This window comes from Carassius auratus, chromosome 22, assembly GCF_003368295.1.
Source record: "Carassius auratus strain Wakin chromosome 22, ASM336829v1, whole genome shotgun sequence".
Taxonomy (NCBI): domain Eukaryota; kingdom Metazoa; phylum Chordata; class Actinopteri; order Cypriniformes; family Cyprinidae; genus Carassius; species Carassius auratus.
The window spans coordinates 10,158,772-10,172,253 of NC_039264.1; the positions used below are offsets into that span (position 1 = coordinate 10,158,772).

Consider the following 13,482-nt stretch of genomic DNA (forward strand, 5'->3'; position numbering starts at 1 on the left):
CGCGTTTCTCTTGTGGAGGGCGGTGCTTTCAATGGTACGGATTCCAGCGACGCTGGAAAGATTTGTGCGTCATTGTTGTTGCAAAGGGGCAGAACGACAGGAACAGGTCGGTAGAAACATTTCCTGGCACAAAAGCACATCATTATTGTTTCCACGCAATTAAACAGCATGTTGCATTTTTAAACAGGTTCACAATCCTAAACTATTTAGGTCCAGTTCGTGCACACGGTCGCAGTGTTTTCCTGCCCGATAGGTAACGTTAGCTTCATCTCTGTTAGCTTCAGGAAGCTAGGAACCCTAATAATCTTCCGTAATTTCCACAGTTGCTATCCCTCCCGTGGCTTTTATGTTTGTATGTATGTATTTATTTATTTATTTTTAAGCACGAGCGTTACAAATAAAAGTATCGCTGGTTCAAAAACAAACAAACATACTTTTATGCTACCGTTAGTTAGCTAGCTCGTTAGCTTTCTGAAAGTGTCCATTGCTAATTAGCCAGCAGATAAAGTACATGAAGATGGCGACCAACGAATCATTTGACCGTAATCAAACACAGCGAGCTTCTTATAACGTTAGGAATCGTTTGGCGAATAGTTAGCGAGCGTCTCGTGCGCGTTTGAGCACTCTTATGCGCGTGTGCTGCACACGGTGCTGTCTAGATAGGCAGCGCAACAGAGTTTGAGACACAACCCAACTCCAGGCTTGTTTTCCAGAACCTTTAGTGCATCGTTTTTCCGTTGTAGGAGAACAACTACCAGAACATTTAGTTTCAGTTCTTGTTTTGTGTTATAACTCATTATAAAGTAGTTTGAATCCTTCCTCATCCTGTGTTTGGCTCCAAACATGCTCAGTGGAATAAGAGCACCGTTCACTGGAATTATTCTAGCATCCTATCAGGCCATGTCATGTATTCGTCCATACACTGTTTGGTTTTCCACTAGATTTGGACAGAGAGGACTGTACATCTCAGCTTGTTGTAGATAATGGAGCCAGAAAATGACCCCCAAGAAGAGGAGACTTTCAGCAGCAAAGAGAGTAATGGTAAGGGCCAGTGGTTTTTCTTTATTTCTTTTAATGAAATGAAAATGGAACCAATATAATGCATGCTTTTACCAATATATATTTAAATATAAGATCTGTCTCTACTTCTGTTTCATTGCAACTTTTCCATGTGAATGTGGTTTCAGGTAAGCGCTCTGCTGAGGATATGGAGGATGACAAGCCTCATAAGCGATCCCGAAATTCTGACGACATGGTGGAGCTCAGGATTCTGCTGCAGAGCAAAGTAAGTTGCTGATTTTTTCCCCCGTAGCTTTCCAGTTGCTGTTCCTCGATGCTGACCGGCTCTTCTTCCCAGAATGCCGGAGCGGTGATCGGGAAGGGTGGGAAGAATATTAAAGCTCTGCGCACAGATGTGAGTACTCTTGTGTTTAGTTTGCACATTCTCTCTCTTTCCACACCCACGATCTGTGGTAGATGGAGCTCACCCTTCTAGAACTGGGTTATATTTTAATGTACGTAAACCAACAGAACACTTTAAACTCATCATCTCAGTCCAAAAAAAATAAAATAAAAAAGATTTTGTGGAACCAAGGCAGTTTGTGTTTCAAACGCAGTGCTTTGTATCATAAATACCCCACATTCTTCTGTACTCTTTAGTAAAGTGAAGAGTATGATGCTGGCTGAAGTAGTATTTGGCCTGTTTGGTCTTGTATATATTCTCATAATCTCTGTTCCTCTCCTGTTCTCCATTCTCCTCCAACATTATGAGAATTGAAAGTCACACTAAAAGTGTTTCCAATTAAAAAATGTATTCCTTTTCCACTCCCTCTCCCCCTTTTCCTTGTTTTTTTTTTTTTTTTTTGTATTTTTCTGTTCATTTTTGGCCAATTCCCATATCCCGGATCGACTCGTTCCGCCCGCCTGCGTTGCCGCCTGACCTCCTGACTCCCTGGTTGGCCACACCCATAATCGCGCCCTTCCTATTGGGCGGCTTACTTGATTGACATCCGTGTGCTTGATTGCTCTGGGTGCTTGGCCCCGCCCCCTGCAGTACAATGCCACTGTGTCAGTCCCAGACAGCAGTGGGCCCGAGCGGTACGTGCCACTCAGATACTCCCTCCAAGTCATATCAGCTCTGTTACTGCCAATATCAGAACTGTTTTAACATCCTTAATGTGCAAACTACTCCCTTACTGCCATGAAACATCAGAATCCATGTTAATTTTAAAATGCTGTCTTGCTATGTTCAAATGCCTTTTCTGTCATGTAAGGAGGCCCTTTCCCACCCTTTTTCCCTCTCCTACGACAGAAACTAGCTTTTTTTGTACCTTTGGGAAATGTACTTCCTCCACAGCTCTCATTTTTAGGGTTTCTTGCTAATACAAGGCTGAGTTTATTGTGGGTGAAGGGGCAGTGTATATTCCATTTCTCCCTTTTGTCCGTTGTATTGTTTGACCTTTGAACTCTACTCTGTTCACCTGTCTCTGCTCTTCTCTGCTGGATCTGGAGCTCCTGCTTCACTCTTGTTCATCGTCTCTGTCACCCCTCTATCAGTTTTAATCTCCCTCTGTCACTCTGCATAGCTGACCTTCCCTGTATCTTGACATTTCAGCCACGGGAAGGAGCTTCAGTTTTTCTTTGTTTTCCTGTGTTCTCCACTCCCCTTTAACAAGGAGAGCATGACTCCATGACTCTTTGGGGTCTGTTGTTCCCTCGCCTCACTGTTGAATGCACTAACAAGAGCACTGATGGTACTGTTTGTATGTCTAATATCCGTTCTCTTCTCTCCTCTCGCCGAATGCGACTCATAACTTTGACAGAATCCTGAGCATCAGTGCAGATATTCCCACGGTAGCTGAGATATTACTGAAGGTCATACCTACTCTGGAAGAGGTGAGGGTTTTTTTCTTCTTCCAAAAATAAAAATCTGAGTCATTAAGCATGATTGAAGTTTGACTTTAAAAAAAAGATGTATTTTTATTAAAAATATATAAATGTATATACGAGAACCTAGAAGTATAAAATGCTTTCAAAAATGTCATTAAAAAAATGTAATTATAATACATTCTTCCCAATATTTATATATTCCACACAGAGTTCTACATGTGCAGTGGTTAAAACAATGCTTCCAAAAGACCCCTACCGAAAATTTTCAGTATGAATACATGGACTATTACCTCCTTATATATTAATTAATAATTTTTAGACCCAATATTTGTTTTAAGTTTTTTAAATTTGACCAGCGTTTATGTGTGTGTGTATTTATATATATATATATATATATATATATATGAATACATGTATAAATATATGTACGTGTAAGAAAAAGTAAAAAAAAAAAAAAAACCTGTGTATATTATTTTCAGATATTTTGAAATAATAAAAAAAGGTCAATCTCTATATGTGTGTGTGTGTGTGCATTTGAATGACACATTTGATTCTCCTCTCTCATTGGTTGGAGCAGTATCAGCATCATCATGGTGTGGACTTTGACTGCGAGCTGAGGATGCTCATCCATCAGAGTCTGGCCGGGAGCATCATTGGCGTGAAGGGCGCTAAGATCAAGGAACTTCGTGAAGTACGACATTGGTCAGAATTTGAACACTATAAATTATGACTTTCCTGTGCTGATCCAAATCTTTTATTTTTTCTCTCTTCCAGAGCACCCAGACCACCATCAAGCTCTTTCAGGAGTGCTGTCCTCAGTCCACTGACCGCGTGGTGCTCGTGGGGGGTAAAGCGGAGCGGGTGGTGGAGTGCATTAAGACCATGCTGGAGCTCATTGTGGAGGTCAGATTGAGATGGTTTGACAGTGCTGTGTGTCCGGGTGTCATGTTTCTCATGAACTCTCTCTGTTTCTCCAGGCTCCCATTAAAGGCCGAGCTCAGCAGTACGACCCTAACTTTTACGATGAGACGTATGACTATGGGGGCTTCAGTTTGATGCATGAAGATCGGGGCCGGCGGCCAGCGGGAGGCTTCTCCTCCAGGGGGCGTGGCAGTGACCGAAGCTTTGATCGGATGCCCCCCAGCGGAGGCCGTGGCGGTCACCACATGCCAAACAGGAGAGACTACGATGACATGAGCCCACGCAGGGGCCCCCCTCCAGCCCAGAGAGGGGGGAGAGGAGGGAGCCGTCCTCACCGAAGCATGCCCATGGGACCCGCACACCACAGGAGAGGGTGAGACACTTTATACTACATTTAAATATGAATGCTGGAATAGACCATATGAATTTTGCTCAATTTTATCCCCTCTGATTTGCAACCTAGACGGGTCAAAATCAGTCAAAAACCTGATTATTAAACTGAACTTGACGAGCGTTTATGGATGCTGTATGTCTCTTTATCTTTACAGTGATGATCAGTACTCCTACAGCTCTCAGCGGGGCCACATGGATGAACGACGGCAGTAAGTTCTTTATCTATACGTTTTCTCTGGTTATAAGTCATGTTGGGCTTGTGATGTGTTTTGGTAGCATGTGATATTGACACATTGCTTTTTTTTCTTCAGTGGGGAAAGGCGAGGGCGCAGTGATCGTTATGGAGGCAGCATGGTCAGTTTTTCAGTCAAAAAAAACAGATTTTATTATGTTTTGTTCAAGTTCAAGTCGTGACTCACAAAACTAGATCTTTTAAAAACCAAAGTCTTCATGACATCAAAATTGGCAATCCTTATTTTTTGGAATGTTGGAGTGTTCATTATAAATTACTTGTTTGTTTACAAAATTTAAAGAAAAAAACATTCCTTTGTAATATTAAATCAAAATCAAATCATCATTCAATCAATATTGAGTTTGTATTTCATAATCATTACTTTTTGTGAGGTAAGCTCATTGCAAGATTTAAACTTGTTTTTGTTTTTACTCAAATGTCAGAATTGTAAGAAAAAAATTAGGGGTGCTCCGATCACGATCGGCCGATCGTTAATGCGCATCTCATCAGTAAAGCCGGTTTTCTAATCAGCGGTTAATTCCATCAGATGCGTGATTTCACATAGAGCAGCTGTTACTACACAGAGCCGTTGTTAACTGAGAAGATGGGCCAATAAACGCTGAAAATTAACGTGATTTGCGCATCTTCTCTATTAACAACGGCTCTGTGTAGTAACAGCTGCTTTATGAGAAATCACGCACCTGATGGAATTAACCGCTGATTAGAAAACCGGCTTTACTGACGAGAAGCGCATAACAATCGGCCGATCGTGATCGGAGCACCCCTAAAAAAATAGAATTCCGTTAAATTCTAAATATTAACAAGCTTTTGTAATTTTTGTTTAATATATGTCACAATATGAAAAAAAGTTGCAACTGTAAGGTAAAGTTCGCTTAACAATATCATCCAATGCTGCAGCAGTTAAAGTGTTAGCGGGTAACTGATGATGATTGGGTAGATAGTTGCCATGGAAATAAAGTGATGGAAACATTGTTTTCATTGTTGTGTTTGAGGTTGCTGATTCTCACATTTCTGTTCTCTTCTCTCTCACAGAATGATGGATATGGTAAGTTTGTCTTTTAATGCATTTTTGATTTTCTGCATTTAATTTTCATTTATCCATGCTGTTTAGGGGAGGATTCATCTGTTTAGAGATTAAAAGAAAGTTTGTTTGTCAATGTGTGATAAGTGCAGATGATTTTACTTAATGAGTTCAACTAAACGAAGACACGTCTTGACATTAAAGTGACTATCAAAAGAGTGGCCCAATTTACATATTTTGTCTTCATCTCTGCATAAGATTATTCACCATTTCACTTTGCTTTACTCAAACCAGACAACAGTTCGTCTTGGGATTCGTCTTATCAGTCTGGTAAGTATGCCATCTTGTTGATAAAACTGGCCAACTTGTAAATCCTTCAGCTGTAAATCTCCTGTTATGTCATGGTGATCTCAGGTGGGAGGAGTAGTTACACTGAAGGTCCTGTGATCACCACACAAGTGACGATTCCTAAAGATGTGAGTAAATCGCTTCTGAACAGCCACGCTTTACACCCGACATGCGTGTGTTGACTGGCTCTGCTGTGATTCTCAGCTGGCGGGATCCATCATCGGTAAAGGCGGTCAGAGGATCAAGCAGATCCGACATGAGTCCGGAGCCTCGATCAAAATCGACGAGCCCCTGCAGGGTTCAGAAGACCGCATCATCACCATCACCGGGACCCAGGACCAGATCCAGAACGCTCAGTACCTGTTACAGAACAGGTATGAGACACATTCACTGGCTTCAGCAGCTGAAATTTCAAAATGTAACCATTCTAGCCTGATCCGGTTTACAGCGAGTTTTGCAGCACTGAGTATTGTAGCTAGTCACCGAAATATGTGTTGAGCATGTGAACGCAATTGTTAATTCAGGGAATTTAATACAGAACCTTCTCAATACGCCAGTTTAAGCGTGAGCTCGCATTCGTCATTTCATTATAACCATCAAAGTATAAACACAATGTAAAAAAGAGATTCATTATTTATTATTATTATTATTATCGTAATAATAGTTTTCACTGAGCCATTAATCTTGTGTATTGGTACAAACTTCTCAAATTTTTTATGATTTGATGATTTTTTTATGATCATGATTTCACTTTTTTTTTTTTTTTTTTTTACAAAATAAGATTAAAGACATTTAATCTTATCGGTCAACCGATATATCACCAAGGCCGATATATCGGGCGATATAAGTTCAAATAAGTTTTTCTGCTTGGCCGATGTGTTTGAGACAGGATATTTATTTTGATGGCGCTGAGAATGATAGCACCTGAGCGCGCATAGTAGTGTTGTCACGATAATAGAATTTCTAGCTTCGATACGATACCTTGAAAAATATTGATATTCAATACCATTTTCGATACCACGGAGAAAAGCACTGCCAAAATATTAAGGGGTTATTTTTTTATTTAAAGCTAAATATAACAAGTCTAGAACATATATTTTACATTAACAAAAATCTCCTGAGGTAGTGCACTTGTTCAAAAGCCTCTCAGATTGCATTACATTCAAAAACCAATAAAGTGCAAGTAAAATAAAAAGTGCAATCTTTTGTATTTCCAAGTAAAATCTAATCACAATGTCAACAAAAGATACTTAAACTTCAAGCAAAAACAAAATCACTGCAATCTTATGCATCAAGTATCAAATTAGTAAACAAAATAATTGAATGGAATCTGTTGCTGCAGTTTTATGCAGATTTTCTCTACAGAGGTGAGTGTTTTTTAGACCAACCTTTTAAAATGAACTGAATGAACTAATCTGAGAACTTAGGTTAATGGTAATAGATATTTGTTAACGTGAATAAGCAATGAAAAATACTTAAAACATTTGTTAATCAAAGTTAAAAGTTGATTTAAACTAACATTCACTAATACATGTACTAATTAAAATCCAAAGTTATATTTGTTAATATTTTTTCATTGGACCAGATCTAACATGATCCGTTATATTTTTATTACCTAATACCTACTGTTATCAAAGATTAAAATATACTGTAACAAATGCATTGCACATCGGTCATAAAAGCTGGTTAATTAACGTTATTTGATGAACAGATTTAAACGCAAACGTGTGTGCATCACACGCGAAAACAGTGCTCACTGGATCGACTTGAAGTCGTCAAATCACCTTTATTTATATAGTGCTTTTAACAATACAGATTGTGTCAAAGCTCTTAACAGTATCAAATTGGAGGATAGAGTGTCAGTAATGTATAATAATACCAACCTCGAGAAATTCTTTATACAGATCCGGGTGTCGGTCTCTCAGGTGCTTTGCTATATTAGTGGTGTTAGCGCCTTTTGTTAGCACTGTTCTGTAGCATCTCTTGCATATTGGCTTGCTTGTGTCCTTCGGCTTTCCATGTTCATTTGCCTCATATGCAAAATATTTCCAGATAGCACTCCTGCTGTGTTCCTTATCAACCAAAGCCGGTTGCGCGGGCGTTGCACTCACCATCTTTCCATTCACTTCACTTTTGCTAACCAGAGCGAATGAGACGTGTGCGTGTTGTGGTTGTCAACGCGCCTTTGGGGAGAAGTGAAAGCGCAGCTAGTATCGATACTTCGGGAAATTAGTATTGGTACCGTTCAGATATTTCAGTATCGATATTTATCGAAATATCGATATTTTTGACAACACTAGCGCATAATGCTCACAGTCTCCCTCTTATTTACTGTCATCATTAACCGTTCTGTCTAATATGGATAGTCTGTATAATATTAGAACTGTTTAACAAAGGAATTAATGTATACAAAAAGTATTATAACGATTGCTTTTAGTTAGTAGTAGAAAGGCAAAGATTATAATACTTTCTCGTTTGCCTGTCAGAATTAAGCAAATACGCATTTTATATAATTTATACAGCTCTATGAGTGTCTAATGAACATTTTAATTTCACAAATCTCGCAAATTTAGTTGAATCCAGCTGTGAGATCTTGTGAGGTGAGCATTTTTATTAGGGCTGTGTGATTAATCGAAACCGTAATAAAATCACAATTTGAGCATGCGCAATTTCTAAATCGCTTTATAACACTATTTTCCCCGGCTCCGACCTCCCGCAGTATGCTATCTGATCCAATCAGAAATATAACACAATAATAATATACCGTATTTTCCGGACTATAAGTCGCACTTTTTTTCCATAGTTTGGCTGGTCCTGCGACTTATAGTCAGGTGCGACTTATTTATCAAAATTAATTTGATATGAACCGAGAGAAATTAACCAAGAGAAAACATTACCGTCTCCAGCCGCAAGAGGGCACTCTATGCTGCTCAGTGCTCCTGTAGCCTACACTGAAAATATAGAACGCCCTCTCGTGGCTGTAGACGGTAATGTTTTATCTTGTTTCTAAATAAATATGACTTATAGTCCAGTGCGACTTATTTTTTTTTTCTCATCATTTTGAAAGAAGCGACTTATACTCAGGTGCGACTTATAGTCCGAAAAATACGGTACTAATGCATAATTTGCATATTATCGCTCTTTTGTTGGTTTTTATTTGTAAGTCACTGAATAAAAGCATCTGCTAAAAAACTAAATTTTAATATAATGGAAAAAAACAAAACTTAATTGAAATTTCAAATAACACAAATAAAATGAATCTCTTATAAACAAAATAAGGCTTTGTCTATGCTCTTTCCATTTAAATTTAGAGGCAACCACTGCATTTTAATCATGATCCAAACAGATGCTGCATACATACAAGATTGTATAATTTCAAAATTTGAAACAAAAACAGAATGATTTGACTTCAAACTATGCATAAAAATAGCTGAATGAGATGCAGATTCACTCTCTGCCAGCAGGTGGCGCTTCAAGCGTTTCCTTGGTTTCTGCTGTAAACAAAGCAGCGCTGCACTTATGAACTTTAATATGCATTATAATCTCCCCTCAGACATACATTCATATAAACTCCTACCACTAATTAAATCGCCGTTTTTTTAGCCTCTCAACCGATTTAAATCGTTACATATTTGAAAAGATTTTCATATTTGTTTACCCTAATCACAGTGAACTAAACCATTATGTTGCTGACTGATCACAAAGTCTCTGTTCAATCTGCGGCAATATTTCCAACACCTCCGGACACATTTCTCCATATACGCCATCTGGCAGAATATGCCGTTTCTCCCATTCATGGGTGAAGTGTGTTTGTGTATCTGTAGTCTCTGCTGACGGTCTCTCTCCACACGTTCTGTTCTCCAGCGCTCTACACCTCTTGGGACGACAGCACTGACCAGCCCACCTTTCTCAGGATGTCCACCCAGCTGCAGGACCCCGTCACCACGTGATGGCCTGACCCTGACCCCGTCACCTTTATAGGAATGAATCATAGAGCCCTCTGATTGTGTGGGATTGTTCTTTCTTTTGCTTTGTTTTTATAAATGTTAATTTTATACGGGCCAGCTATCACTTCACAAAATCTTAGATGAGCAGGTGACTGCTGTTCAACAGGACATCATTGTTGTTCTTTTCCCTTTTGGAGGGAATGTTTTGTGAGTTATGAAACTTTTCCACTATTAAAAACGCTTGATCCAGTCTGTAGACAGTCACACAACAACAATTATCTTTTCATTTTTTACACTTCTCTTGTATTTTCTGCGTGCTCTAAAACGGCTAGATGGAGAATTAAATGTAAATATCCAATGATTACTGTGGACGTATGAATATATCCTTCACTCTCTGTTCCATGCGTGTAATGTTTTATCCTCAGATAATATTTTCACCAGGTACTGAAGGCTTGCAGTACTTTTTTTGTATGTTTTCTTCTCCTGTCTGTTGCTGGGTTTTTAAAATCTATTGTTAAAAAAAATGCTCTACCTCTAGATTTTTTTTTGTAGGTCTCCTGTCCTAAAAGAAGGCCCACTATCATTTTGTTTATTTTTTAATAAAGAGAAGAAAACACATGTGGATTTGAAGTTTTAGACTATTTGTGCCAGAGCAGGATGGTAATTCTCACGCTCCTATTCTTTATTTTTTTACTCAAATTGTCTCTTAAATTTCTCCAGCAAGGCACATTTGTAGAGTTTGTCATTTGTCTGAAATAATAAAGGAATTGCCATTTTTTTCCAGTGTGGTTTAAGTAATGTCAATACTATATAATGAACCTCCTCTTGTCTGCACAGACTCATTCATTAATAATTAAAACATATACCAGCAGTACAAGGCCTGCTTCACTAATGTATTTAACCATTATAAGTTTTTATGCATTTGTCCAAATTAGTCTTTTTGCATATAGTACACAACAGGCTTTGGTGGAATGTGGAAATAATGTTACTACAGAGTCCCTAAAACAGGCTTAATAATCTATATGCAAAATATAATTTCTGTTTTATTATAGGGTGACTTTGTCCCTGATTTTTTTCTAATTCTTGAATGGTGCATCATTAATTTGCTATCTCAGCAGAGGTGTAAAAAGTACTCAAACATTTTACTCAAGTAGTCAGTGAACATTTTACTCAAAAGTACAAGTATCTGGTCAAAATCATACTTGAGTAAAAGTAAAAAAGTTCAACTTAAATTGTACTCGAGTATTAAAAAAGAAGTACTTTTTTTTTCTGACAGACAATACAGACAAATGGTTAAAGGGAGAGAACGAGAAAAAATGCAATGGCACAGGTCAATATTTAGTTCAACAACAACAATTAAAATGAAACAGCGGAACACCAAAAAATTAAAATAAAATACAGGTAAAGGGATTAAAAGGAAACTCCATTTCCACCCTCATGACATCCTACAACTTTCATTTATCAGATGAACACAAACTAAGAGTTTTAGAAAAAAAAAGTTATCTTTAAATAATGCAAGTGTATGGGACATCCAAAAATGACACTTCAAAAACTATACACAAAGAGAATATGACAGTAACTCATTCAACCCCTGGTAATCAATCACTCTGTGTGGTTTCTGAAGTGCTCGTGTCCCCTTCCTTTATCTGGCTTAAAAACTTTGCTTTTGTGAAGAAAGAAAGTCATAAACCTCTGGGATGACAGAGGTTCAGTAAATTTTTGAGGGAATTTAAATTTTTGGATGAATTATCTCTTTAAAGAGCAAGATGTGATGGAGAGGCTAGAAATATATTCCAGAAATATATAAAGAACGTGTTGAATTAATGAGGAGAGTCATAGAATTAAAACATACAACGTTAACGGTTTTAAAGGCCACTTTGTTTGTGTTTTCTATTCAACGTCTAAAATGACAATTAATCTTTTAAATGTTTATTTGGGGCATTTAGAGTTTTTTTCTTAGCAAATATTGATAATTATTTGTGACTAATTAGATGAATTAATGAGCAAAGCATGTAATTGTTAAGATTAAAAAAATATCCACTTACAGTCCTAATTCCTACTTAATGATTCATATAGTGACATATTGTAAATACAACCTATTCACCACCTGCTGAGAACATCACTAAACATAAATTACAATTAATTTAGCATATAATGTTTGTTTAAACACTTTTTTGGAGATTTGTCACGTTTAATTAAAAATAAATCCCACAAAAATATTAATTGTATTTAAATTCTCATCACTGATTTTATTTTCACTCAATTTTGTGCATTCAGCTAATATATTACATAACTAATGTCTCTATCAAAACAGAACAAATAATGAATAAACTTTTTGAAGCAAGAAAACGCAACTTTGCTATGCTTCCTCAGATTTGATGGTGAACTTTTGAAGCCAGACATTTAGCTGATGAAAGTCATAATTTAAGTAGAAATGTGTGTTTGCTGCATGAAAAAAACAATGATCATTAGCTCTCACATCTCACGACACACGTTTGAGCTCCTGTATACCATATTTAATGTGCATGCGATAAAATAAATATATAATGTACTTTTCAAGATGAAATAAAATTGTAAGGAGTAAAAAGTACTTTTTTTCTTAAGAAATGTAATCAAGTAAAAGTACAAGTAGTCAGTTTAAATTGTACTTGAATAAAGTACAAATCCCCAAAAATAATACTTAAGTACAGTAATCCAGTAAAATTACTCAAGTATTTTACACCTCTGCATCTCAGTAAGGGTTTTAAAGATCGCAGACTCATGTAAATAATACTGAACAACACTTGGAAGAGTTGCAGTCATTTCTGTCCTGTGCTCTTACTGTTGTCTACACAGTATCCACGCAATGCAAAGTGTGAAAGGTTGAACTGTTGCCTCAGATGTTTTTGCGCTTTGCTCCACAGTAATCTTGATGACTTGTTTATGATAAAGAAAACTTTATCAGCTTTATCATTTTGTCTGATAATTTTTATTATAGCATGCTTGTGCATAAATTGTGTAGTATAGGTCACAAAGACCCAATATGGAGAAAATCAACTTTTTACCTGTTTATTTATTTACAGGTTTATCTGGTATTTTTAATAGAGTCCCCCTGACAGCCAGAACATGCAAACCCCTGAGACCTCCGTTCATCTTCGTGACACAGTTTAAGATATTTTAGATTTAGTCTGAGAGCTGTCAGTCCCTCCATTGAAGCTGTGTGTACGGTATACTGTCCATGTCCAGAAAGGTAAGAAAAACATCAGCAAAGTAGACCATGTGACATCAGAGGGTCAGTTAGAATTTTTTGAAGCATCGAAAATACATTTTGGTCCAAAAATAGCAAAAACTATGACTTTATTCAGCATTGTCTTCTCTTCCGTGTTTGAAACTGGTTTGAACTGGGTGAACTAACCCTTTAATACTTCATATTAATTTTGAACAACATAGGCCCTACTTCTTCTATCATGTACTTTCTTTACAAATTTACATGACACATTATCAATTAAATGTCCAAATCAATAAGGTCTGGTGTATGGTCCGCGTTATATAATAGTTTACAAAATATAATCTGTTCTCGAAATACATGCAAACTAATTATTATTATTGTTTTATGATCTTCGAATTTTGATTTGCTTGAACGCTTTGCAACGTTTCGATAAACCGTATATTTGCGCATTTTCTGCGCATATATAGTCACCTTGAAGTCAGAAGGGCCATACACACACACA

General features: G+C 37.4%; 1 protein-coding gene across 1 annotated transcript; it reads left to right on the forward strand.

Annotated features, from left to right (window-relative positions):
- Window positions 1-19: 19 nt before the first annotated feature.
- Window positions 20-10,550, forward strand: LOC113039660 (heterogeneous nuclear ribonucleoprotein K-like). Its single transcript, XM_026197649.1, has 16 exons — window positions 20-106; window positions 942-1,041; window positions 1,188-1,285; window positions 1,358-1,414; window positions 2,054-2,097; window positions 2,823-2,895; window positions 3,467-3,580; window positions 3,664-3,792; window positions 3,867-4,183; window positions 4,359-4,412; window positions 4,515-4,557; window positions 5,489-5,501; window positions 5,772-5,807; window positions 5,892-5,953; window positions 6,030-6,199; window positions 9,690-10,550. The coding sequence occupies exons 2-16, from the start codon at window positions 984-986 to the stop codon at window positions 9,718-9,720; spliced, it is 1,299 nt and encodes a 432-aa protein (XP_026053434.1). The 5' UTR covers window positions 20-106; window positions 942-983; the 3' UTR covers window positions 9,721-10,550.
- The last annotated feature ends 2,932 nt before the right edge of the window (window positions 10,551-13,482 follow it).

Excerpts from the sequence above, each read along its gene's own strand:
- LOC113039660 (XM_026197649.1), top strand. The coding sequence starts at position 984 with ATGGAGCCAGAAAATGACCCCCAAGAAGAGGAGACTTTCAGCAGCAAA. Across the intron at positions 2,896-3,466 it reads TCATACCTACTCTGGAAGAG|TATCAGCATCATCATGGTGT; the intron begins GTGAGGGTTTTT and ends TGGTTGGAGCAG. Across the intron at positions 5,954-6,029 it reads AAGTGACGATTCCTAAAGAT|CTGGCGGGATCCATCATCGG; the intron begins GTGAGTAAATCG and ends TGTGATTCTCAG.